The sequence below is a fragment of the Copadichromis virginalis genome, linkage group LG5, assembly GCF_057382275.1.
Source record: "Copadichromis virginalis isolate Kocher_CV1m ecotype Utaka linkage group LG5, C_Virginalis_male_GT1.1, whole genome shotgun sequence".
In the NCBI taxonomy this organism is placed as follows: domain Eukaryota; kingdom Metazoa; phylum Chordata; class Actinopteri; order Cichliformes; family Cichlidae; genus Copadichromis; species Copadichromis virginalis.
The window spans coordinates 27,968,476-27,995,885 of record NC_140622.1 but is presented as its reverse complement, the minus strand read 5'-3'; the positions used below and the strand labels follow the sequence as shown (position 1 = coordinate 27,995,885).

Here is a 27,410-nt window from a genome sequence, read left to right as displayed (position 1 = left end):
TACAACTCTGTTTCCAAAAACCTGGTAGAGATTTAATTTAGATTACCACCAAGATTCAGCAAAGCAACTGCTTTCTAACACTACTGCTGTTTGACCAATCAAAGTTTAAAAAAACCCTGTGAGTGATTTTTTAATATATTTGATGTGTCAAGTTATCAAATCATTGCAATATTACAGATTTTTTAAACCAGGGTTGTCATCATTGCTGACTGTATAAAGTAAAGATGCTTTTTAGCTTTACTTCAACTCAATTCTAGGATGCAAATTTCAGAGTTCATATTTGATGCATTCAAGAGAATATGGGGCTGAAACATGAGTGGAGGACTGCATGACAGCAGACACTTTATAAGTTTCTACATTATGGTTCTCTTCCTTTCCAAGATTTTTCTAGATTTCCTAACAGCCATGAATAAATGAGTTTGTTGGATTTCATTTTAAATGGCACAAAATGAAACACTCCTCAGTTATCAGAATCAACTCCTCATTCTAGTTTTGGAGAGCCTTTACTAATATTTTGCTGTGGCAAGGACAAAACTCTCTTTTGACAGGAGGAAACCTTTGGAAGAACCAGGCTGACGGAGGTGCATCCATCTATTGCGCCCTGTTGGGGGAAGGTGATTGCTGATAATAAAATGCATTTAATTAGCATCACATGGTATCTGGCACTTCCCCTCCTGATTATTTTTTAATATGACTAATATACTAAAGTCATTGTACAGAAATAATTTTAGTAAAATTATATTGGATTGATTGTGGAATGATTTATTCTTTTTTTTTTCTGTTGTCTTTCTTTATTCTTGCCTATTTCCAACAACAAAAAGCTTTTAACAGAAAAACTCAATTGCCAAAACACATGTGTGAGACTTATTTTGAAAGGCAGGGCCTCCCATTTGCTCAACATTTGCCAAAAATTTAGCTTGTGACTAAAGAAAAATTATCAGTCAGAAACTTGTGAGGAATTTTATTAGTTGATATTAATGCCCACAGTGGTATCTATTTGCAAACACACAGGTATGTAGGAGTTGAAAAACAGGGAGTGTCGTGTTTCCTGGCGTTCCCCAGCGTTATCTGATCCACAGCTCATTTCCACAGTGAGAAACTGATCCTGCACAGCTCGGCATTGAACAAAAGGTAAACTATATTATATCTAACAATTATCTTTTGCCATTTGTTTATACTATAAAAATATAATCTGCCGTTTTATAACTCTGGTAGGATATGTTTTTGTGACTTTTTCATTGACTGTTCTTATGGCCAGTTTGTGATGGCTGTTGTGTTGTTTCTGTGGAGCTGCTGTTTAAATAAAAGGGACTCAGAGCTTCAGAGCTAGCTCCAGCTTAAGAAGGATCAAAAAATGGACACAAGATAATTAAATTAAAATGCACAATTATTTGTAAGTATGAAAAGTTGTCCAGACAGTGACATTTGTGATTTATTTGCATCTTACAGATGTTTGGTATTGTGATTCTGCTCTTTAAAACTCAAAATTAGGGCATAAACATTATCTGAGAGGGCTTCTTCTAGTTCTATGTGTTAACTATTAATCTTTCAGAAAAACAATGTCGAAAGCAACTTGTGCGTCTGTGTTAGCTGTTCTCACACTAAATTTGGCTTTCCGGGCAGGAAATGCGCGACCTGCTGACGACTCAGAGCCAGAACTCTTACAGGGAGCAGATCAAGAAGGAGATGTTGACCCGTTTAACCTGGAGGAGCCGCTATGCCAAACTCTACCCATCCTGCTACAATCCCTGGAACAACAGCAAAGAGCCCACACAGCTGCCACAGCTGCCAAAGATACCTGCTGACCCTCAGTGAGCCCCTTCATTTATTTTAAAGTGGAAGAGTGAAGATTTAAAACCTTAGTTGTCTTGAGTATCCACATGTGCTCAGCTATCATTTGTTTTCATGGTCTGGGTAAAAGCAGATTTATCTGATGTTACTGAGACCCACATAATTAGACTAAACCTACTGGGGGTAGCTAGGCATGAATGTGACACTAATATTAACCAACATTGTAGATGATTGCTGTGCAGCACTTTGGTCAGCGTCTGTTGGCCTTAAATGTGGGACATAAATAAACGTGACTTGATTTAATATTAACCAAGAGTCCAAACCTCAGAAACATGACAGATTCCAGCGACCATGACATTACACACGCATGAAAATAAACATTAACTTTCTGTTTATCTTCCATCAGGGCTGTTGTGCCTCTTGTTGCCAGGACTACTGAGAAGCAGAGCGACCTTCTTCCTCGTCGCCCTTCTCCTCCTCCTGTGTGCTCTGTGGGAGGTGAACAGCAGCTCAGTGTGCCTCCTCTAATGAGGCCGGTTTCGCCCCACACCAGAGAGGCTCTGTATCAGGACTCCTCTCACCATGTAAGAATCACTTTGACAGTCAAACTCTCTTTCATAAAATTAACATTTAAACATTTAAATATAAATATCATCACTTTTGCTTTCAGCGGAAAGCTCCTGAAGCTTTTGAAGTGTCGGAATATGGAAAGCTAACAACATCCCTCTTACCAGTAGGCTAAGTTATTTTTAGCCAATTACAAGTTGAATCTGGTAGTTGGGGTTATTAGCTAAGATACCGTCATTAAGAAGCGGCACAACTAATGTGCCTATGCGAGCTGATTTGCGATGTGCACCGCTGGCGCGGCCATTTATTTTTTGATGCACCTTCTCAGATTAATTCACTGCGTGTCGTGCCCAGGGCTGGACTGGGACAAAAAAACAGCCCGGGCTTGACTAAAGACCGGCCCACCAGGTATTAAAGCCATTAAGCCTTTGAATGAAAACAAACGTTGTTGTGACAGTGATGTACAGTCTTGTTGGTATATGTATGATTTCCATACATTTTATGTCAGATAAAAACTTTGGTTGTAAGCTTCAGATAATTATTTAATAGCAGCCCGACATTTTAAAAGAGAATAAGAAAGTATTTCTTTGTGCCCCCCTTTCCCTGTTAATGCCCCGCCTGGCCCCCCTGGCAAAACTTTGCCAGATCCGCCCCTGCACAGTTACCAGCTGTCAGCTACATAAAAAAGGATCCTGGTGTTATTTGTCTCTCAGAAACAGTTCATAACTTCCCTTCAACTCACTCATGTAACCTAAAAGGTAAACCTGTTTCTCCATCACCTGTTCAGCTCTGATGATTCAGTAAGGACATCTCCTGGTTTCATCTTCATGTTTCCCTCTCACCAGATATACAAACCGACATCATGACCAGCAGCTTTTACAGCTGTGGCTCCAGCAAACATCAACTGATACTAGAAATTAATATTAAATACATTCTAACAACAGCTGATCAAGCTTAAACGTGCTGCTGTTTAGCGCGACAACCGGCAGTTTCCTCTTTCTGGCGCAAAGTGGGCGATAAACAAACAAGAGAGAAAAGCCGATCAGCTGCTCATTGATCAGTTTCATGATTAAAGTAGCAACAGGAGAGAGAGGGGGAGATAATGAGAGAAGAAGAGGCAGCTGTGCAGCATAACGACAGAATAAATCCACCTTTGTGTCTTTGTGTCTTTTTCCATCCTAGACAAACTAGCCCTTCTCAGCTCAACACGAAACGCGCAATAATTTCTCTGAATGCGGGACGATTCCGTTTGTACGGGACGGTTGGCAGCTCCACTAACTAACCTTATGAATAAAATAAAGTTCACTATCAGTAACATCATAGCACCCACCCAGCTGTATAGAAACTGTCATGCTAGCTCACGCAGTATGAGTTATTGTAACTGACTGTAAAAAGTCAGCACAACGAAAATAAACTCCACCTAAACTTGGTTTATATCTGACCCAGATAGACTGCAGGTCATAACTTCTTACCTGAAGTTCAGTTCACACTCGGACCATCGGCTGCCTCGGGTCTCTCCTCTTCGGGTCTCCCCTCTCCCTCATCCACCTGCTGGCCTCCACTTGTTAATTTTACTGAATCTGTGGAAGCTCCGCCAAAGCCACCACCAAACAACTGAGTTATTTTTACACAGCGGCCAGCATCTGGCCAATCCACCACCTTTCATTGTTTATACCGTTACAAAAAAAATCATCGGCCCACCGAGCAAATGCCTGGTATGCCCGATGGCCAGTCCAGCTATGGTCGTGCCATCAGTTAACCCTTTGCGTGCCAACTGTGGCACACGTGCCTAGGGTTGCCGACCTCTGTGCTAGAGGGTGTGGGGAGCCACAGCCCCGTCCTCCAGGGCATGAAGCAGGTATGGAGGAGATCAAAACTCCAGACATCCAGAGGCCCTCAGAACACAAGAGACCAAGGAAGACCAACAGAGGGGCAGCCGCGCCACTGTCCCAGAAAGAGCTGTGGAGAGCCCCAGATGAGGGGTCACTCAGCAGCCACGGAGCAGAAGCCGGGGGGGTTGCAGTGACGGTAGGCCAGCCAGCTGTGCCAGAGTGACCGAGCCCCAGGCCGAGAGGCTGAGGGCACCCCACCCCCGAAGTGGCCCGAGCGAGCCCCAGGCTCCAGGCCATAAGCAGCCACCAAGGAGTGAGCCGGTGTGTACCCGGACGCCCATCCGCGGACACAAAGAACCACCAACGCACCGATGTCTGAGGGCGTCTGCCACTGGCAGGGGAAGTGGTGGGGGGAGATAGGCCTCCATACCTTGGAGGACCTGAGATGTCCCCAGAGAGGTGGCGTCTGATACCCAACCTGACATATAGACACAGACATGCAGGCACACACAGATACAAACATCCATTCCCACCCTCATGCTCTCATATGCAATTACTCAACACTCACCCAACGTGGAGACAGACATAAAGAGACACTGTACACACGATCATACTCCCCAAGCGTACTCTAAGCTCCAGGTCTAGGTACCCTTGCCCCTGGAGGGGGAAACTGCACCCAGACCCAGGTGGTGTTACCCTTTTCCCTGCGGTGGGGAGAGGCAGACCACCCCGACTCCGTAGCAGCAGGGAGGCCCCACACTCCAGACCGCAGTCGGACGGCCAACTCCACCTAGCCCTCCCGCTCCAGCAGGCCGCAGAGAATGGGGGTGGGAGAAGACTCCAAACCTCCCTCCACCCGCTCATTGTAGTGTTGATGCATGTGTGTTCTAAGGTGCAATTAAAACCCAGGAGGGCATGGAGCTACCTGCCAAGGAGCAGCAGGTAAGCGCATAGTCCCTCCTGATAGCCCTCAATGTCTAAGTGTATTTAAAATTGAGAGGTGGGCAACGACGCCAGGGGTGAGGTGTACACCCTGATGGTAATTTGGACTCCGTGATTGTGCCCACCCCCAAGATCCTATATGTATGTGTAATGAGAGTGTGAGTAATGTGAATGTCTAAGTTGTGAGATAAAATTGGGGCACAGGCAGCCAGAAGGGGACAGAGGGGGGGATGCCTCCCCTGCACCCTGGTGACACATCTTTACCCCAAGGCCCTGCATGTGTGGGTGATTGTGGTGGAGCAGGAAGAGGGAGGCAGCTGGAGATGGGGAGGGAAGGAAGGGAGGGGCAAGTGACCCATCCCTGGGGCCAGCTTCCCCACTGACCCCAGTAGGCACCCCCACACGTGGGTTTTGATGAAGCTTTTCACCGTAGTCTCCGCGGCTTCTCCAGCGGCTTCTGGAATACCAGAAAATACAAGATTATCACGCATGCCACGAGCTTGTAGATCAATAACTGTCTCTTTTATGTTTTTTATTTTCTCTATTTAGCTGGGTAACATTGTCTGTGAGACATTTCACCGACTCCCTTAGCGTGGCATTTTCAGCAGCGAGCGTTTCCACCTGCTGCTGGCTGAACTCCAGGGATTCTTGCAAGGGCTTAAATTCCCAGTGAGGAATCTCCACCAAGGACAGCCTTGCATCGAAACTGGACTTGCAGTTTGTCGTTTGTCGATTGACTCCAGTATGTCGGCAATATCTTTGCCGGCTGGCGATGTTATGCCGGGGGAATCTGCCGGGCGACATCTTTTCGACGACACTGTCTCCGATTTGGCCGGGGAAGGTGCACTCTGGGCCTTCTTCGTTACCAGATCCTGGAAGCACCGATTGATGTAATCTTGGAGAGCCTCTAAACTCTCCCCGTTGTTCTCCAGGGTGTTGGAGATGATTTAGACAAATGTTGTTAGTTATAAGACAATTGATAAGTGTATTTGGTAATACTGAAGCTTAAAGGAATTTGTTCAATTCTAAATTCTAAACTACCATTCGCTTTAATTTTCCACAAAAATCTCCGGGGTCTGACATCAGTTACAACATGATTCGCTTACCTTGTCCGTCACTTACCTCTCTCTGTTCCACTTACCTCTCTCTGTTCCACTTACCTCTCTCTGTTGGACTGACTCCATCTTGCTGACAACACATAGAAGATAGCAACTCATAAGTGGTCACAGACCTGTCCCTGTGCTCAAATCAACCATTTCAAAGGCAATCAGACTGCAAGTTCACGATATTTTGGTTGTGCCACAATTTCCAGTTTTCTACAGTGTGACTGTAGCATAACTGAGTGAAGTGAGCTGCAAGTATCTGCTGTGGCAGGAGCCATGATGAATGTCCTCTTTAATCCTTTGAGATACTTGGAAAGATAATTAGTAGGGGTGCAACGATACTCGTATCGATATTGAACCGTTCGATACAGTGCTTTCAGTTTGGTACGCATATGTATCGAACAATACAAACATTTTTATTTATTTTATCAACTTTTCTTCTGACGATGCTGTCTGTGTTGAGCGCTCAGTGGATCTACTCCGCCTAGGCTGCACTGTCGAGTGCAGATCCACTGAGCGCAGTGCAAGCTAACAAGACAGAAGCTAAGCTCGTTGCAACATGGCAACTGCCTCAACGCTACCCGAAATTGAACCTCCCCCACCCTCATTCAGATCTGGTGTTTGGAACTATTTTGGTTTTCATGTGAAGTATGACCCTGATGGTAAGCGCGTCATGGACAAAAGTAAAACAGTATGTCGGATGTGCCACGCAATGCTCAATTACATTGGTGGAAACTAGTGCGTTAGCACAGTTAGCTTGTTAACGTGTTGGCCGTCCAGCCCCACGCACGGGGCAATCTGCGCTAACTTGTTAACGGAGATTTGCCGCGTTATGGCGTTAATGTCATTTTAACGAGATTAACACTGACAGCACTAGTGGGAACACAACGAATATGACTGCACATTTACGCCGACATCATCCTAGTGCAAAGACAAGTGGAAGCAGACAAAAACAACAAGCACGCTGCTGCAAACTTTACCCGAGTCATTTAGACAGCCGTTAGCACAGGATTCTCCTTATGGGGACCTGATATGTTTAATATGCTGCTGAGAATATACCCCAGAAGAAGCAGATAGTATAGCTTTTATTTTGGAAAGAGCCATTTCTCTGTAATAAACTCTCTTTTCCAAAGATGAGTGATTCCTCGATCAGATAGATCTATTTTTTTTTATTATTTTGTTGTTTCAGCAACATTAAATTTAAAAACTATACTTTTAGGTTAAAATGTATATTTATAATTTTAATAAATGACAAATTAAAAAAAGCATGAACATTTTTTGTATCGAAAAAATATCGAACCGTGACACCAAAGTATCGAACCGAACCGAACCGTGAATTTTGTGTATCGTTGCACCCCTAATAATTAGCTATAATAAAATAAACCCTGCCATTTTATCATTTTAGTAATTTTATTCAGTATATCCCTATATTCCTACATTTTTGTAAAAGTGATGTTTTATGTAATCTATGTGTCTTTTGCAGGGCAAAGGGAGAACTCTGTACTTGCACAGACGTGGACACATTAAACCTGAGGAGAAGTTTAACTTTCCCCTGCTCTCCTCCTGGGATTATGGCTGGAGGCTTGGTACGATGGAGTCACAATCTGCCCCCTGTGGTGTGGTGACTGTAAAATGATGCATAAACTTTAGAAAGATAAACTTGTTGAATCAAAAATCACCATTAGGTACTAAATGTACTATAACATCGGTAGTAATCCTGTGTTTTAATACCAGGAGATCTTGTAACAGTGACTGATTAAACTATAGTCACTATTTGGAATTTAAATATCTTAAAGGTTACACAATGCAAGCTGTTTTTTTTTCAGTCTGATCACAGTCAGAGGTATGTGCCTCATATCAGGCATGTCCCACCTTTCTCGCAAACATCATATAGATCCAATAGGAGAGGAAAAAAGTAAATTAGAGTATTCAGAGCAGTCTGAAAGCTGAGGTTTTGATGCCGGGAGATTACATGTGCATGTGCTGAACAGATTATTTGAAACTCTGGCCGTGATTAATATGAACATCCACCACTGAAACAGTATATATGTATGATGAAAATAAAGAAAAACACATGGTCCTGCCTGACAATCCTTTCTGCACATTTTTTGCTAGCTTACCTTATCAGCTTCTACTCATACAAAATCATATTTTTCAGATTTTTGTTATTAGGTCAATTTCTTCCAGTTGTAGTAATAGAAATTGTTGAGTTTTTATTAACTAAATATTATTCAGTGCATCACTGGGTCCAGCCTGTGGAGGTCACTGGGCCAGTGTCAGACTTAGTTTAACTGAACAACATTCACACCATGACTGTGATTAACTCAGACAGGTTTTACTGTGAATGTGCTCAGTTCCTGTCTGCCACCACAGATTTGTAGATCTGTAGATGCTTTCCGCTCAAATTTGTAATTCTTCAGATTATTGTAATCTTCCTTTATCCACAGGTGACTACACGCTAGATTACAGAACTCCATCCAGTGCCAGGTCATCCTTGGTGAAGAACACCTTCTATGCAAAGAACGGGGTATTCAGCCGCCCAGCAGCCACCGATACCCTAGGCTGAGGTTCTGTTACCCCATACCAGAGGCTGCTCTTTAATGAGGGTAAAGAGCACTTCAAAGGCAATCGTGCCAACAGATGTCCAACTATAACCCTAGGCTAATGTGATTTGGGGATTTCCTGGTATTATAAACTCATTTACTTAAAAAAAAATTGTATTTTTTTTCTGTTTGTTTTAGAAGTTTTCGAAGGTACGTGTTGAACTACTTAGATTATGACTTCCTATCAAACAAAAGACAAAACAAAGCTTTGATACATGAGTACACCTGTAAGTGGTCATATTTATCATGAGATAAAATGTCCTGTCAGGAATATGGTGATGGGAATAAAAAGTGCACATGCAGCCCATCAATCCATCCTGAAATCCAGTACTTCCTGTAATGCTGTCTGTTTACAATGCACATGGCTGTAGGGTTAAGTGTCTAATAACCTGATACCAAGTGTTGGATATTTAATGAGTATCTTGCCTGGAAAGAGTCCGGAAGAAGCAACTGACCTTTATACACCTGAAACCTGAGTACTAGGTGTATTCCAATGAGCCACCAGAGGAAATGTTACACAGCACAGGCTAGTATTGATTCCTAATTAAACATAATTATTTAAAGACTATATTTTCTGCTCATTTCGTGCTCCATAGTTGCTCTTGGACTGTAAAAATAGTGCATGACTCACAGTACAACATAACCCTTCTTTAATTTTTATTGGGGTTTGGTGCAGCTCCTCAGTTTATCATCTGTTTGAAACTAGTTGTCCAGCTCCTTCATCTTAAAGGAAACTTTCCTCTGATTTGCTGCTGCCTATAAACAGAATGTGAGTGGAGCTTAAGATGAACTGACCACATTAGTGGATCCTATCTGTTATGGCTCATGCTGAGCCAAAATTATAAAGAAGACTGCCTGACACCAAGCAGGCATTTAGAGCAGTCTGGCCACAATTAATGTAAGAGCATCTCCAAAAGTTGATTCTGTTCATCTGGACGTAGCGTTTTCAGTGGGAGAAACGTTTTGTCACTCATCCAAGTGACTTCTTTAGTTTCAGCTGACTGCAGGTTTCCCCAATCTTATAAACAGTACATTTGCATAATGACAGAAACTAGCACCACTGAAGGAACAATGGGCTGGGAGGTCAGTTCCTTCATTATAATTATGTAAGAGCATATATGACAGAAGAAAAAAGAATAATAGATCAGTATAATTTCAAGCTAAAGGTCCTTCTCTGAGTGTTTTGTAACTGAGGCGTTTGTGTTTCATAAGGTCAGCTGTTTATTTATGTTAATTAATCACGTACATTGTTTGATCTTACAGTGAATGTTGTAATCCTGCAACTCCTGTCACAAGTGCATTAAATCAATTTCACAAAACCACTTTCACCAGTTGTTTTGTGGAGGAAGTAGACTCTATACAGAATCTACAAAATGCAGTTTTGAAATTATGATTTCACTCATGGAGGGGGTAGGGGCGTAATTTACAGGGGGGTTAGGGGGTTATGACCCCCCCCCCCCCCCCCATATTAACACCCAACCAATCTTGCATAAATAGACTGTTGATTTTATTTACTAATTTACTATTACCAGCAAAATAGCTGCATGTTTAATCATCTAGGAGTTTACCCAGATTTACCCCCCCCCCCCCCAATGTTCAACACAAAGTTAAACAAACAAACAAACAAACAAACAAATAATGAAATCGAGGAGGGGGGAAATATTTTTTTCACAGATAAAAGATGGATGGTGTCTAAAAAATCGACCCACTGTGACCTGCTTTCTTACTCATGGCCAGGAGGAGGCGACTTATTGGGCTGCCAAAAGAAGCCTGAGCATTTAGACGTCCATGAGGGAATGATGCTGCGGCTCAGCTGATTTATGATCTCAGTAAACACATTTCTGATGCGTTTATGGTCTCAATTTCTAGTTTTAGGTCTCACTGAATTCACTATCGTTGTTTTGTTTATCATTAGTTGTAATTATGATGCCCACGAGAGCTGGTACTCACGTTTTCATTTTAATTCAATTCAATTCAATTCAATTCAATTCAATTTTATTTATATAGCGCCAAATCACAACAAAAGTCGCCTCAAGGCGCTTCATAGATACAGAGAAAAACCCAACAATCATATGACCCCCTATGAACAAGCACTTTGGCGACAGTGGGAAGGAAAAACTCCCTTTTAACAGGAAGAAACCTCCGGCAGAACCAGGCTCAGGGAGGGGCGGCCATCTGCTGCGACCGGTTGGGGTGAGAGAAGGAAGACAGGATAGAAGACATGCTGTGGAAGAGAGACAGAGGTTAATAACAGATATGATTCAATGCAGAGAGGTCTGTTAATACATAGTGAGTGAGAAAGGTGACTGGAAAGGAAAAACTCAATGCATCATGGGAATCCCCCGGCAGCCTACGTCTATTGCAGCATAACTAAGGAAATATTCAGGGTCACCTGGTCCAGCCCTAACTATATGTTTTAGCATAAAGGAAAGATTTAAGCCTAATCTTAAAAGTAGAGATAGTGTCTGTCTCCTGAATCCAAACTGGAAGCTGGTTCCACAGAAAAGGGGCCTGAAAACTGAAGGCTCTCCCTCCCATTCTACTTTTAAATACTCTGGGAACAACAAGTAGGCCTGCAGAGTGAGAGCGAAGCGCTCTAATAGGGTGATATGGTACTACAAGGTCATTAAGATAAGATGAGGCCTGATTATTTAAGACCTTGTATGTGAGGAGCAGGATTTTGTCTCCTGAATCCAAACTGGAAGCTGGTTCCACAGAAGAGGGGCCTGAAGTTGGCGACGTACTAAAAGTACAGCATCCCTCAGTTTCACAGAGGGATCCACCTTGAAGCTTGACTAATGCCACAAAAGCTCCATCTTATATGTAGTCAATGGCCAGAGCCTGATGTCACGAGTCATATCACTGTAATTAATATCAAGCAGCTAACCTTGAGAGATAACTTGTCAACAAACACTTACCCAGATTCAATCAGCAACAATTTACTGTTCATCGTTTACTGTCACTTATTATTATACAGTGGGGCAAAAAAGTATTTAGTCAGCCACCGATTGTGCAAGTTGTCATGTTGGAAGACCCAGCCTCGTTCCATCTTCAAAGTTCTCACTGATGGAAGGAGGTTTTGGCTCAAAATCTCACGATACATGGCCCCATTCTTTCTTTCCTTAACACGGATCAGTCGTCCTGTCCCCTTGGCAGAAAAACATCCCCATAGCATGATGTTTCCACCCCCATGCTTCACAGTAGGTATGGTGTTCTTGGGATGCAACTCAGTATTCTTCTTCCTCCAAACACGACGAGTTGAGTTTATACCAAAAAGTTCTACTTTGGTTTCATCTGACCACATGACATTCTCCCAATCCTCTGCTGTATCATCCATGTGCTCTCTGGCAAACTTCAGACGGGCCTGGACATGCACTGGCTTCAGCAGCGGAACACGTCTGGCACTGCGGGATTTGATTCCCTGCCGTTGTAGTGTGTTACTGATGGTGACCTTTGTTACTTTGGTCCCAGCTCTCTGCAGGTCATTCACCAGGTCCCCCCGTGTGGTTCTGGGATCTTTGCTCACCGTTCTCATGATCATTTTGACCCCACGGGATGAGATCTTGCGTGGAGCCCCAGATCGTGGGAGATTATCAGTGGTCTTGTATGTCTTCCATTTTCTGATGATTGCTCCCACAGTTGATTTTTTCACACCAAGCTGCTTGCCTATTGTAGATTCACTCTTCCCAGTCTGGTGCAGGTCTACAATACTTTTCCTGGTGTCCTTCGAAAGCTCTTTGGTCTTGGCCATGGCGGAGTTTGGAGTCTGACTGTTTGAGGCTGTGGACAGGTGTCTTTTATGCAGATGATGAGTTCAAACAGGTGCCATTCATACAGGTAAAGAGTGGGGGACAGAAAAGCGTCTTACAGGGGACGTTACAGGTCTGTGAGAGCCAGAGATTTTCCATGTTTGAGGTGATCAAATACTTATTTTCCACCATAATTTACGAATAAATTCTTTACAAATCCTACCATGTGGATTCATGGATTTTTTTTTCACATTCTGTCTCTCACAGTTGAAGTGTACCTCTGGTGCAAATTACTGACCTCTGTCATCATTTTAAGTGGGGGAACTTGCACAATCGGTGGCTGACTAAATACTTTTTTGCCCCACTGTATAATACTTACCACTATTTTAAAATAAGTTTCCATGTCCCCATCACCAGCCCAGAAAGAGAGAAATTTGAGAGTAATAAACAACCTTATAAGAACGAGTCAGTGGAGCTAATTTTAAAATTGTGTTGTTCAAATTGTTGTTCAAGACAATGACTAGTAGTAAGTACACTGTGGATATTAGCTATTTGTAGAGCCAAAAGGTTTAGCCAAAGTTTTATAATGGTATATAAAAATTGAAATAAGAACCTGGATTTAGTTTTATGGTGTGCATTCAGGTTGCCTACCAGCCCGACCTCGAGCTGAGAACGCCATCATCTACCTGCTCAATCGTGTCTATGCCCATCTGGACCAGTCGGCGAGCACAGTAAGAGTCATGTTTTTTGACTTTTCCAGTGCATTCAATACCATCAGGCCGACCTTCCATAGTGATAAGCTGATAGTGATGCAGGTAGATGCCTCTCTGACAGGAAGACCAAGATATGCGTCTTCAGCATTGTGTGTCTGACAAAAAGGGCCTGTATTTGTATAGCGCTTTACTAGTCCCTAAGGACCCCAAAGTGCTTTACACATCCAGTCATCCACCCATTCACACGGTAATCAGCAACCTCTTTCCCCTCTACACCTCAGACTTAAGCCACCGCACAGAGACCAGCCATCTTCATGTTTTCTGATGATTCTGTGGTGGTTGGATGCATCAGTGACGGTGATGAGACAAAGTACCAGGCTGTGGTTCTCTTTTGTCATGTGGTGCAGCTCAATATGACAAAGACCAAAGAACTGATTGTGGACTTTAGGAGGACCAGGAAACCTGTGACCCCTGTTTCAATCCAGGGGGTCGATACGGACATTGTGGAGGACCTTTAAGTTTACATTGATAATAAACTGGACTGAGTTAAAAAAATACCACTGCACCTTAAGGTAGGAGAGGCGGATGTTATCCAAGATAAGGACAATGCTGCACAATACCTCCCACCCACTCCATGACGTGTTGGCCAGTCACAGGAACATGTTCAGTGAGAGACTGAGATTACCCAAACGCACCACTGAACGACACAGTTAATCATTCCTGCTTGTGGCCATCTCCCTGTACAAGTCCTTAATCTAATGCACAGTACACATTGCAATAGTTACATCCTGTGCACATCCTCTACAGTGAGAATAACAAATGACAAGTTTTACAGCTCAGAGTAAAATGTAAATCATACATATTAAATCTCTGTGATGTTCTGGATATGTATAATTTAGTAATTTGTATATATTAGAGCTATTTCTTATATTTTGTATAATTGTAATATATTGTATTATTCAATTTAGTTCAGTGCGTTACTGTTCTTATTGTCTTGAAGCCACTGTAACCATATAATTTCCTTAAGGATTAATAAAGTGTTCTGATTTTGATTCTGATACATTTAACAAAATTCATTCTGTTTTAAGATGTGTCACAGCGGACATGAAAAACATTTGCATTTGAGTGTTTACATTTGACCACAAGAGGGAAGAATTTGCTAGTCATGTAAACCTGTAAAATATCTGATAATAGTAAAATATTATGAAAGTAACATTTAGTAATTTTATGAGTAAAGAAAGTTAAACTTTGAGGGCATGTGAAAGAAGAGCTTAAAATTAAATGTGTTCATAGACTTAAACTTATAATTAAACAAAAGAACTAAAGAAGCTTAAAACACATTATTGTAATATTTCCATATCAGTTAATGTGGAAGCAGTAAACACTGGACCTTTAACAAAACACTACAGACACAGTGAAGTAAAACTGGGGAATTGTTTACTGTGTTTCCGTAATGCATGCATGAGTAAAACATGATTTGTGGTTAGTGTAATGGGATGAATTCTGCAACACAGAGCTAACCTTTACAAATGTGGGTAGTCTTTGCTCTGTTAAAGAAGACACAAACACAAACACACAAGACACAAAAAAAAAAAAAAAGAAGACACAAACATCATTTAGTTCCTTTAACTGTCCCAGAAGGTTTGTAATTTATTAAACTGTGGAGACTGCAGATTTAGGAGGTTGGGAAGATCTGGAAGCCAGTGAATATGGTGCTGGCGCTGGCCTGGCCTGTCAGGATGGTGTTTGTCTTGACTGTCTTCAGTGAGACCACGTCGCCAACTTCCAGCTCCAGAACTGCCGTGCCAGAGACGACCAGAAACCCATTATACTGGTCACACAATTCCATGTCACTTACACCATTTTTCTCCAACTTCAGGCACACCTAGAGGATCACAAGTCACACACAGAATTTTATTTATTATAAGATTGTAAACAAGCATTCCTTATATAAGAATTATTTCAAGAGGTGTGACTGCATTTTACATAAACTTTACAAAAGTTGTTTTTGTAAGAATCTAAATAATACAAAAACAAACAAAATTGTAAATAATAGAAATCATGGAAATCATCGCAACTTTATATTCTAAAAGATTTGTGTATTTTACATTTATTTTCCAACATAATGAGGAAATACAAAAATATAAAAGACAAGGATTGGCTTAAAGACTGGCAGAAATAAAGTAATGGAGAAAAAAAAATCATTTTTTTACAGGCTTTTTCCAAAAGGTTTAACAATCATTGCTAATAATGATTTTTACAATCAAACAATCAAACCTATCAAAATGTATGAAATTTGATCACTGGAGTTGTTGTAGTTTCCCCTCCCTGATAATGCATATTAATTTATAGTTTTCTGAATATTTCCCAATTTGGAATCAAAATCCAGAATGAAGTATTTTTTTGTTAATGTAGAAATATTTAATTTCAAGTAAGAATTCAAGAGATATTTAAATATATATATAAAATCTTTGATATCAATGTTCTCATTGTGGATACTGTTCCCTTTTACTATCAGGTGGAATTATTATGAGGCTTTTAATATTCATACTTTAAGTTGTAAGTACTGAGCTTGAAAGTTGAGTAGGAAACATGACAGCAGTTTAATCTATACAATATTGGAACACTAAAAAGGAGAAGGACAAACACGAACTTGGCAGAAACAGAAAATACAGAGTAGTTTTACAAGAATAAATTATTCATACTCACCTTATACTTTCCTGAGATGTGGTAACTGAAGAAATATATGCCTCTGTTGGTGCAGATGTACGTTGTATCATTTGTCAGTCTTTCTCCTCGAAACAGTTCATTCTCTTCAGCCAAAATTGGTCTGTGGGAGATTTACAGATCAACAACGATAGTTTGTTTTTCTGTTTTTTTAAGTTTTGAGTTGTGCTAGTTCTTACAAAACAAAGAGCTGTGGTTATTTTTTATTCATAGCAATGTGTGTATTAGAGATGTGCAAAGCAGCCGGTATTTGTATCTGTACTTGTATTTGTTGAGGAGGGAAAAGTATTTGTATTTGTATTCGAGTAATATTTTTTAAAAATGGGTAAAAATCCAGTTTTTTTGCGTTGCACTTTTAACAAACATTATAGTGTAAGTATTCTTTAATTATATCCATTATAATAATTATGGATATGCAATATTAGTTGATGTTTTCCCATAAATCCAGCAATGAACATGTAACAAGGAACGTCATTGAACGTCATTGCCAGATGGCTCAGCAGCAGCAACATTCTTCTATTCGGTTCCCCAAATCCATGTGGGGAGTTTCAGCTAAGTTAATGAGTGACAACTACACAAGCATTGTTTTAACCTTGTTTTAACCTTTTTAACCGAACGTTAACGTTACTCTGTCAACAGCCTATTGTCTAAATTACTGAGCTAACAGAGCTATGTAAAGACAAAGGAACACCAGAGCACCCAACTGCAGACGTCAATGATGCAGCGCAATGGCATAATCTCCCGATCTTCGCAAAAGTTATAAACTGGAACCCAGTTCAGGTACAAAAATATCAATTCAGCAAACATTGTGAAGCAGTTCACTCTTTTTTCGAGCCTTTTCTGTTGCTGTGTGGAGCAGTGCGTGTCAGTCACCTCTTTCACATGTCACTCACTCATCTAGTCATGTTCTGCGGTCTCATAAGGAAACTCAGGTTTTTAATAGATAATAATATAATTTAATATAATAAAGTTTTTCTTATTCCCGAACACAAATATTTTTTTTAAATATTTGTTCAAAATAAATATTTGTAAAAAACACGTTATTTGTGCCTTTCCGAATACCATATTCGGGTTCGGCTCCCCCTCCAGTGTGTATTACTCTAATTAAAACCACATTTTAATAGAGTAACATCTTGTTGGGTTGAAAAAGTTTAAAAAAACACTATTTGAAACAATAACCACCTCAGGATGATGTTTAATGAGGTCATAAATCGAAGGAGCTGAGTGTCGTTTTTCTATTAATCAGATTTTTTGGACCAGTCACCCCCTGTTGGCCAGTAGAAAGAATGCAAGTTTAAGCAGTGGCTGCATTTTTCAGACCTGGAAGCTATTGCCATCTTTCATATACAGTCTATGGTTCAACTAAGATTACACAGTGTTGATGAATCTGTTACTTACTGTTCATGTTTTTAAACAAAAATCTAAAACTTGTTATGTGTGGAGACTTTACTATATGCCGCTATTTTAGTCAGTGTTTTTTAAATAGAATAACTAAGTTAATCAGGTGCTCAGTGGTCACTTTATCTGTCATCCAATCAAACAGTTTTTCCCTTTTTGTTTCCTTATCACTAGCTTTGGGTAGTTTCTATATTTACCTAGCAATTCTGAAATAAAATATCACTCTTTTTTCATTCTGAAGATTCAAAACTTTCAGCACACTGACCCATTGAAGATGATGGGAGTATCTACTACTGATGATGTCGTAGATTTCAAGGAGAAATAGGATTGTTGTTGGCCAAAGGGGCTTCCCTTCGGCCCGCGTAGACCTGGTAACCCCCTACTGCCTGGTTGGCCTGGGTCCCCTTTCAGTCCAGGTCGCCCTGGAGGACCAATTGGACCAGGTTCTCCTTTCTGACCCCTGATGGTATGATCTGCCTCACCTGCTCATGCAAATAAACAGTTATTACACAGCATAAAAATATCAGTGGAAATTGAAACTGAAGTACAAGATAATCAGTTATCTTTTGGCCAGCTTGGCAAATGCACCAATGAAGTGTTTTTAAATCTGTTAATGAAGAAGTCCTCTGACTAAATAGATGTTTTAGTAATAGGAACGAAAACCTGCACTCCATATAGTGTACAGTTAATATTGAGTATTTATTCTCTTCATGTGCAGTCTGCGCTCACCGGGGTCTCCCTTCTCTCCTTTAGCACCATCATTGCCGTTGGGCCCATGAGTGCCTGGTATCCCAGGAATCCCAGAGATTCCCCCATTGCAGGACTGCATGTCAGCTGGGGTGATGTGAACCAGAAACAGCAACACTGCAGTACTGCAGCTCAGCCACTGGAGGGCCTGATCACACAGATATGAGTTACCTTTCAAAAAAATAGACCCTCATATAAAAAAACAAATAAACCAAAACATAAAAATAAAATAAAATAAAGCTTTCAGAAGAATTTCCATCTAAGTGGAGTGACAAGCTACAAACTGAAGATATAACTTTTTAAAGATTGTATTGAATCCTTACAAAAATAATAAATTAAAATACAAAAAATACAGGAAAATGTTTAGGATAAGTACATTTGAGTCTTTAAAAAGAAATCTGTAAAAGACAAGAACTCTAAAACATTTAACTACACTTAAAAAGTGAAAGATAATTGACACCATTGAATCCAACATGAACAACCATTCAGCAAGAAATGTGAGGAAACCCAACACTTCTGTACAAGTCTGTACAGTTTTGTCTGGCTAGCTTTTTAGTATCTGTAAAAATCATCTCACCATTTGCAGGTAATAAAGTGTTTCCTGCTGCAGCGGAGCGATAAGCTGATGGGGAGCGGAGATGAAGACTTTTCGTTGTGCTTCACTGTGACTGCCACAGCTCAATCGGGCGAAAAAAGAGGAAGTGAAACTTAAGAGAGCAAGAAGAAAAACTATTGGTGTCACTATTAATCCTTTCTGTGGTACAACACTAATTCTTCACTCTGTAGGGACTTACAGGGACAAATCCAATCTGTGGCCCCCCTATTGGGTTTTGAAGATACTGCAGCAGGTCTTTAATAGGCCGTTTAGGTTACCAGAGAAATATGGTCTGGTCTGATTATTTGGGCTTTCTCTTTATTGCTGTAGGCTCTTAACCTTGCAATGAAAATTGCCTTGAGATGATGATGTTGTTGTGATTTGGTGGTGTGTGAAAAAAAGTGAATAGAATAGCTGGGGTACCTGGAGAGAACCCATGCAGAAATGGGGGAGCATGCAAACTACACTGGAGTCCACAGACCTCAAGATTAAAACCTACGACTGTCTTCCTGTGAAGTAAAATTACTAACCACTGCATCTCTAGATATACTTATTCAAAATGAAACACCCAATAATCACAAAAAATGAATGAAATAAATGTTACATCTAATTTGACATTGGTTATGAACAATACCAAGGAGGAAGCGCTGAAGTGTTAAACTGAGCAGAGATTTATTGTTTTTGCATCATGAACATCCAGAAATGATTTGCCTTTCAACTATATATATGATTGTACATACTCTTAACTGCATGTTTGGAAATGCTACACTGATTTTACAGTTTTAAAAAAAAAGATTGTGAGGCCCTGTCTCTGCTACATCTAAAAATATAACGTAAGTTATTCAGTTTTATTTTTTATTCAACACTGGTTTAAGACTATTTTTTTTTATCTTGGAGGAATATAAACCAACATCATCACATCAGATATCATTTTACAACCCATGCGAAACTGATTGGATCCATGAAGCAAAAATACATTTTTATAGGGAAATAACTGTTTTTTTTGTTTTTTGTTTTTAAAGAGGTGGCAACTTTAAAGCTGAAATACATGATACAAAACATTTTGGCCCCTTCTTCATAACAACTGGGGGTGGGGGAAAATTTCTTAGAACTCATCCACCAGGATAACTCCGTTTGGATGATGTTTATTGACAAATGTCCTGACAAAGACAGCTGTAGTTGATCAGTGTCTTTGTGTTTTTATGTTTTTAAGTCCAAATTTAATCAATAAAGAACTTTTGAATTAAATGGCTCAAATATATATTGTTATTAAAATATTGTGAAGTGAAAATATAGCAAAACAAAATGGAAATTACATCCATCAGTCTCATTTACATTCTACCAGTAATTTCCAGCATGTTATATATTTCAATTTATCTACTTTTTCCTGTTTGTTCTGTTCTCATTTGATTCTTTATGATTATTGCATTTAGTCAGTTTTACCCAAGAAAGTAATTTTTTTCTGAAACCTTCTAAGGAAGTCAAACTGTTTCAGATAAGGTCAGAGAAGTCTCCACCAAATGAAGAATTGATGATGAAGCATCACTGAGGGCATCTGATTAAAAAAATCTTTCCTCTAAATTAACATTTTGTTCTGTTTTTCTATCAACTTCTTTTTTATTGTCAGAAAAACACAGTGTTTCCAGGCAGTGTGCGGCTGAACTCCTAACCTCATTCTGGATGTTGGTATCTGTTCCACAAAATATTTGATTTGCTCCACATTATGTAGCTGGTGTTTATTTTTAATAATGGCATCCTGTTAATTTGCTAGTTTGGCATTTTCTCTTCTCATATCCTCTTTTCATTTCTTGCATTTTAGATCGCAGCAGCAAATCATCCACGAAGTGGTAGGATGTAATCACAGAGCAGTGTCAGCAGATGCTGAGACATGTAGTGTCCAGGTCGCCAACTCCATTGCTAAAGACCTTGAAACTTCAGTTGGCCTTGAGATTAGCTCCATTCCCTGAAGCACAGAGAAGTTCATGAAATTAGTTTCCATGACCAGCAGTTCCAGGCAAGTCTTACCTCACCAAGAGTAATGCAAAACACCAGATGCAGTGGTGTAAAGTACACCTCTACTGGAGTCTAGAGCAGTGACGATGTATTTTTTGGAGTGGCGAATCACGCTTCTCCGTCTGGTAATCCGATGGACGAGTCTGGGTTTGGCAGTTGCCAGGAGACCTTTTCTGCATTGTGCCACGTTTGGTGGAGGGGGGGATTATGGTGTGAGCATGTTTTTCCCAGAGGCGCTACAGTGCTCAGCCCCTTAGCTCCAGTGAAAAGAACTCATGTTGCTTCAACATACATATCAGCATACTACATTTTGGACAATTTCATGCTCCCAGCTTTGCGGGAACAGTTTGAGGATGATCCCGTCCTGTTCCAACGTAACTGCACATAAGTGCATATAGTTAGGCCCATAAAGGCATTGATGAGCAGGTCTGGTGTGGAAGAAATTAACTGGCCTACACTGAATCCTGACCTTAACCTGATTGAACACCTTTAGGATGAATTAGAGCGGAGACTATCAGGCCTTCTCATCCAACATCAGTCTAACCTCACGAATGCACTTCTGGAAGAATGATCAATAATTCCATAAAAACAGCTGTAAACTTGGAAAGCCTTCCCAGAAGATCTGAAGCTGTTATAGGTGCAAAAGCTCAGATGACGTCATATTAGACCCAGCTGATTAAAAATGGGATTTCACTGACATTCATATGTGTGTGAAGGCAGACGAGTGAATGCTTTTGACAATGTAATGTATGTGTGCACTCATGGTCACTAACTATGGTGCGATAAGTCATTCATAGCTGGATGTAAACAAACACCTCCACATTCATTCACTTCATACTGGGGAAACTAAGTCCCTGACTGTCTTCCTTTCATCAGCAACCGAAGCAAATCCCCTATTTCTGCTCTGGTCATGCAGTTGAGAGTGTGGAGGATAGATATTGTTACCTTAATGCACCACAATCATCTAAACCTATTCCACAGGTTTTATTGAACATCACATAGTACCTGTCATCATCCTGGGTCTCCAACTCAGTATTTTAAGTTTTTTTTTGTATTTGGTTTTTTGTGTTTAAGTTTGTTTTTTGGTAATATTAGTATGTTGTTGTTTTCCCAGGTCATGTATCATATCCTCTGTTTGTCGTCTGTTCATATCCTAGTTTGTTCTCTTTTTGTGATCCATTTCTGTATCTCCAGTCATGTCCCTGTGTCTCGCTGGTCTCCCTGTGTTCTGCTTTGTTTGTTCTGTCAACTTCTTATGTCTTAGTCCTGGTCACTACGTCTTCTCGTGTGCGTTCACTTTTACTTCCTCTGTCTCATCGGTTAGATTCTGTCCAGTTGTTTTCCCAGGTGTGTCCACTCTGCCCTAATCCCCTCCTGTGTCTGTCTCCCTCTATTCTTTGTCGTATTCTCCCTCATGATGTATGTAGTCTCTGACAATCAATTTTACTGCTAGTTTGTTCAAATGCGACTTTCTTTTACTGATTTTGTTCTCTTTGCTGTGTGTGTGTGTGTGTGTGTGTGTGTGTGTGTGTGTGTGTGTGTGTGTGTGTGTGTGTGTGTGTGTGTGTGTGATCATTGAAAGTGTGGTCATTTTTGAAGTGAACAGAAAAGGAAAATATATAATAAATGGAGACATTAATTCAAAGAATCACAACAACACAAAGGCTTGGTTGATGCTCAGCTCTTTATTTAGTTTGTTTGTTTAAACTATGTGACAGCGAGGCACGGAGCTGATGGGACATTCTGTGCTTAAATGTGAACTCGAGATAATGATGGAAATTAGAAAAATCAAACTGTGTTTGGAAATGCATTTAAAAATCACACCCATTAATATCAACTGAGTCTGCAGAAAGTCTGAGTATGAAACCAACTTTATTAAACTGAACAAGAGAAACTTCAAATTTTAGACAGAACCATCGACAGTCAGTTACAGACACAAAGATCTTCTCCATTTGAAGTGTCAGCTTTTCAACTGATAGGAACTCAGAGCTGATTCAGCAGAAAGAGAATAAAATGGTGCATGTTGGCCGCTGAATAAAAATGAAAATGAAAAATAAACATTCTGTGCCTTTTACAAAGGTAAATGATCATTGTGAAGAAACAGTAAGAAAATGTTTTCATGTTGTTTCAGTCATTCAGCTGTCAAACTGTTTTCTGTTTCCTGTCCTGGGGGTGGTCAGTGAGAGTGAAGCAAGAAGCCAGAGAAGATGCTGTATCCGTTTCGTGTTCCTCTCATCGCTCTGTAGTCTTTAGTCTCCAACCAAACCTCTTGATCTTTTGACACGTACACCGCCAGGCCACCAGAAGTCACCTAGGATCAGCGGAGTTCAAAAATTAAATGGAGGATATATCTATTTCAGAGGTTAATACACTCTGACCCAATAATAGGAATTGTTATCGTCTGATGCTTGTACCTGTCTCCCTCCCTGCCGATGATCGCAGAACGATGCCAGCAGCATGTTGTCACGCTTCAGCAACACACACAGTTTTTCATCTAACGAGGCATGGTACACAAAGTAGTACGTTCCTGGGACCCGACACCTACATGCGACACAACAACACAATGAAGATGATTCTATACAAGTGGATTTGTTTCTTATGTCTTATGTCATATTGGGCAGAATTACTTTGTTCAAAACAGCGGAGTTATCAAAATGTTATTCACAGTTAACTCTGGAATATTTGGTAACAAGGAAATTTCAGGACTGGACTTCCACCGGTGGTATGCCCTCAGTTCAGTGATGTGGATGGATGAGTGATTTTTTTTTTTGCAATGTAGTGTGTCTCAGCAACTACAAGGTGAGACCATAAAGTTTCAAGCCTTTTGACGCCTGTTTCAATTCAGTTCCTTTGCTTCTGCACATTTGGACAGCTTTCTAGAGCAATCAGTAGAAGACCCAATCTAACCTCAAAGCCTTTGTTGTTAAACTCTTAACCTCCTCTGGTAATTCTTTGTTTTTACATTCATCAGGTCCCAATATGCCCCAAATATCAAAGAGAAATTAAAAATGCATGCCATGGAAGAGCTGGGGTCTTAGGAGGTTAAGATTTTTGGCAAGAGGAAGTCACAGAGTGCTAAATCTGGGGAATCGAGTGGATGGGAAAGACGCAAAGACTGGATGCAAAGACTCTTGGTGTAACTCATGAAGCAAGAAGAACGTGGAGCTTGATGATTGGAATTAACTGTGCATGAGTGTTTTGATGTATGCAGGTTTATACACCGCTCTGCTTTTAATCATTACTTATTATTAATCTCTGGCTGTCTTCCACATTTTGTCTTTTGTCCTGTTTTCCTCCCCTCACCCCAAACTGGTCATAGCAGATGCGTGCCCCTGCCTGAGCCTTGTTTTGCTGAGAGCCTCTTCCTGTTAAAAGGGAGTTTTTCCTTCACTCTGTCGCCAAGTGCAAGTTTTTTCTCTGTATTACTTTATGGTTTTTAACTTACAATATAAAGTACCTTGAGGCAACAGTTTTTGTGATTCGGTGCTATTTAAATAAAATAGCAGACATGCTCATGTGCAGTCCTCCAAAATCCTAATTATGATGGTGTGGTAGTGTTGTCTCTGATTGTTATAGTATGAGTGCTTGAACTCTATGATCATTGTGAAATGTATTATTATGAAAGTTTGAGCAGGAATCATTGTTGCCATCACGTTTCACTGCCGAATGAGTCTTTACAATTTTAAAACTAACATTAATCATTCAATATTAAAGTGGCAAACACACCTACAGTGATCGGTCTGGCCTGAAAGAAAAATGTCTCACCTGAAGCGTCCTGTGTTTATGTTGTAGTCATCGTTGATGTTGGTGATTGCATCTGTGAACTTAATGACGCTGGCTTTATCTGGGTATTGGTTTGTCGCTCTGGCCACACTGAAGGCCGCCTGCTGCTGGACTACAACAGCCCTGCAGCAACAGAGAGTATTTTTTTAATAGAACAGGGTGCCATTTTTTTAAAGCAGCTAATTAATGCAGAACAACTGCAGTGGACTGTTTTTTTGTTTTGTTTTTAACAGTGAACATAATGCTCTCATCTTGAATCCTCCCTTTGCAATACTTGCCTTCCTATGATGCATGATTCTGCTTCTTCATTCACCTCTTTTTACTCTCATCATGTTTATACATCACTCTGCATTTAATCATTACTTATTATAATAATAATAATAATAACAATAATAATAATAATAATAATGTATAATTTATTGATCCCCGTGGAGAAATTATTAATCTCTGGCTGTCTTCCACACTTTCCACTTGTCCTGTCTTCCTTCCCTCCCTCACCTCCCAAATGCCACAACCCTCATTTGGCTGTCCCTCCCTGAGTCTGGAGGTTTCTTCCAGTTAAAGGGGAGTTTTTCCTTCCTACTGTTGTCAAGGGCTTACTCATAAGGGGTTGTTTGATTTTGGGGGGGACTTCGCTCCTACATTATTTTACAGTCTTAACTTAACAATATGAAGTGCCTTGAAGCAATTATTGTTTTGATTTGGAACTCTTTACACAAAATTTAATTAAAATGAATGAATGAATTAAACATAGGTTTAAAAAATAAACTCATTACCAGTTATACATTTCATATAGTTAAATCAAGGAATGGCCTTTTTTGTTTCATATAATTAATGTAGCACACATAAAGCTGGAGAAGCATTTAACCTGCTTTAGGTCTCAAGCAGTTGTCTCATTTGGCCAGGGTATAATCCAGCTTTGACAGTTTACTGAGTAAACTGTTGAACTGTTTACCTACCCTTGTTCTCCTGGTTCTCCCGGAGGTCCGGCAGTTCCTGGGGTACCTGGCTTCCCAGACTCCCCAATCTGACCTCTTTTACCAGGGGGCCCCTCTGGCCCGAGCTCCCCTTTCTCTCCTTTCTGAGGCCCAAGACCACCTTGCAACTTTGTTCCTAAAGAAACAAGTTCGAAGCATTAGTACATTAATGTAATTACTTTCCTCGGTGATCAGTAACGTAAGGGATTACAATCTGACATTTAGTTGAATTAATCCAGGAGCCGTAAGTCTGACCAGCACTTAAACAGAAGTCATTTTGGTTTCAGCAGACAGACTTTTGCAGATGATTATATCACGTGCAAGTCCCAATAATTCCAATGTCCAGATGTATGAATCTGTGCATTCATAGCTCTGCTGCTAACATTAGCCACAGGGATTGCTTCCAGAGCCATCTATGGTCATCTATGGTTGCAGTGGAATCGTTTTGGTGATGAAGGCTTCTAAGTGAGTGATAAGACCCAGCAATATATGTGTGGCAGGCCTAAGAAGCGCTGGCTGAATGACCTAAATACAGCGCTTTGTTTGTTCTCTCCTTTTGTAGAGGATACATTGGTGACAAAATGATTTTTCCCTTATCATAACCTGCTTTTACACAGTTATGTTCTAGATACCTGGATCTCCTTTCTCTCCTTTTTGTCCATCACGACCATCTCTTCCAGGAAGCCCAGGAATACCTGAAGATGGTCAGAAAGTTCTAATGAAACTCAAAAAACCAATAGAGAACAAAAACACATCAGTCTCAACAATCATGTGCACAAAAATGCACTCGCCTGGCATTCCGGGCATCCCTGTAGCTGGACAGGTCTCCATAGCGATTAGCCCGGATATTGCCAATGAGAGCAGGGCTCCAACAGTGAGGAAACAATGGTGGAGCATGATGGATAAATCCTGAGAGGGAGGAGAAGTGATGGAAAAAGATGAGAAGCAAACAAATAATGGAGCAAAAGAAGAGAAAAATGATGTTTTTTTTATTAGTAATGTCTTAACTTATATTGGTAGATAGACTGTAGTGATGAGGAAGGGTTTTTCTATAAAATGAAGAAATGAATATTTTGCAAGTATCTTTATGGCTCCACATTATTGTACTGACATCATAATCAATCAAACCCTCTTTGATTCCTTAAGCTATTTTAAAAGAACTGTGATTTTATGTTTGGTCAGATCTCTCTTGAAAAGACATTTTTAGTGTGAGTTACATTTTTCACCTGGATAAGTACCCAAAATGTAACAGTATCTTTGCTTCTACCTTGTGATAGATGTACTCTTTCTGGCTTAAAATAGCTTAATATTGTTCATGAGAAAAATGTTAGTCATATTTTTCACAGATTATAGGCCAATAAGTCATTTATAACAAGTCATGTATCGCTCTAGGCACATGGATAAGGAGAATGGATTAGGAAAGGAAAGCAAAGACAAAGAGGAATGAAAGGAGAGGAGGAAACAAGGACAACATCAAGGAGAAAAACAAGCGCTGAAATAGCAACAAGTGCAAAATTATTTGTCAGAAACAGAAAGGTTTTTTTAAATCAGTTATTGAATTTAAATTCCTCTGTTAATGCACGGGACACACAAACATAATAAACAAACGGGAAACAGGAGACCCTTTCAATGAACGCTTCAGAGTAACAAACAGATCAATCAGTAGCTGAACAGATAATTCATCATAAATGTAGAAACCTCACCTGAGAGAAAAGACGGGAGAATAAAACCAACCACGATGAGTTAAACGCAAACTGAAGAGACGCTCGGAGTCGTGTTACAGTCGCACAAGGAAACCAAAGTCAAAAGCAAAGATTCAGCAACTTTACGTCACTGATTATTTTCTATGCTGAGCAAATGAAGTTCTGCA

General features: G+C 40.3%; 3 protein-coding genes across 3 annotated transcripts; 1 reads left to right on the top strand and 2 right to left on the bottom strand.

The window, feature by feature from the left end:
• Positions 1–999: 999 nt before the first annotated feature.
• On the top strand, positions 1,000–10,160 carry LOC146709968 (protein SPMIP1). Its single transcript, XM_085457219.1, has 5 exons — positions 1,000–1,131; positions 1,624–1,811; positions 2,198–2,375; positions 7,719–7,821; positions 8,683–10,160. The coding sequence occupies exons 2-5, from the start codon at positions 1,627–1,629 to the stop codon at positions 8,799–8,801; spliced, it is 585 nt and encodes a 194-aa protein (XP_085313345.1). The 5' UTR covers positions 1,000–1,131; positions 1,624–1,626; the 3' UTR covers positions 8,802–10,160.
• Positions 10,161–14,715: 4,555 nt separating this feature from the next.
• On the bottom strand, positions 14,716–18,868 carry c1qb (complement component 1, q subcomponent, B chain). The gene is made up of 5 exons (XM_085457217.1): positions 18,750–18,868; positions 18,155–18,320; positions 17,691–17,907; positions 16,010–16,130; positions 14,716–15,185 (listed from the first exon to the last, which is right to left on the bottom strand). The coding sequence occupies exons 1-5, from the start codon at positions 18,750–18,752 to the stop codon at positions 14,976–14,978; spliced, it is 717 nt and encodes a 238-aa protein (XP_085313343.1). The 5' UTR covers positions 18,753–18,868; the 3' UTR covers positions 14,716–14,975.
• Positions 18,869–22,446: 3,578 nt separating this feature from the next.
• LOC146709966 (complement C1q subcomponent subunit C-like) lies at positions 22,447–27,410 on the bottom strand. The gene is made up of 7 exons (XM_085457216.1): positions 27,244–27,410; positions 26,332–26,449; positions 26,173–26,235; positions 25,523–25,676; positions 24,546–24,686; positions 23,195–23,321; positions 22,447–23,091 (listed from the first exon to the last, which is right to left on the bottom strand). The coding sequence occupies exons 2-7, from the start codon at positions 26,435–26,437 to the stop codon at positions 22,957–22,959; spliced, it is 726 nt and encodes a 241-aa protein (XP_085313342.1). The 5' UTR covers positions 26,438–26,449; positions 27,244–27,410; the 3' UTR covers positions 22,447–22,956.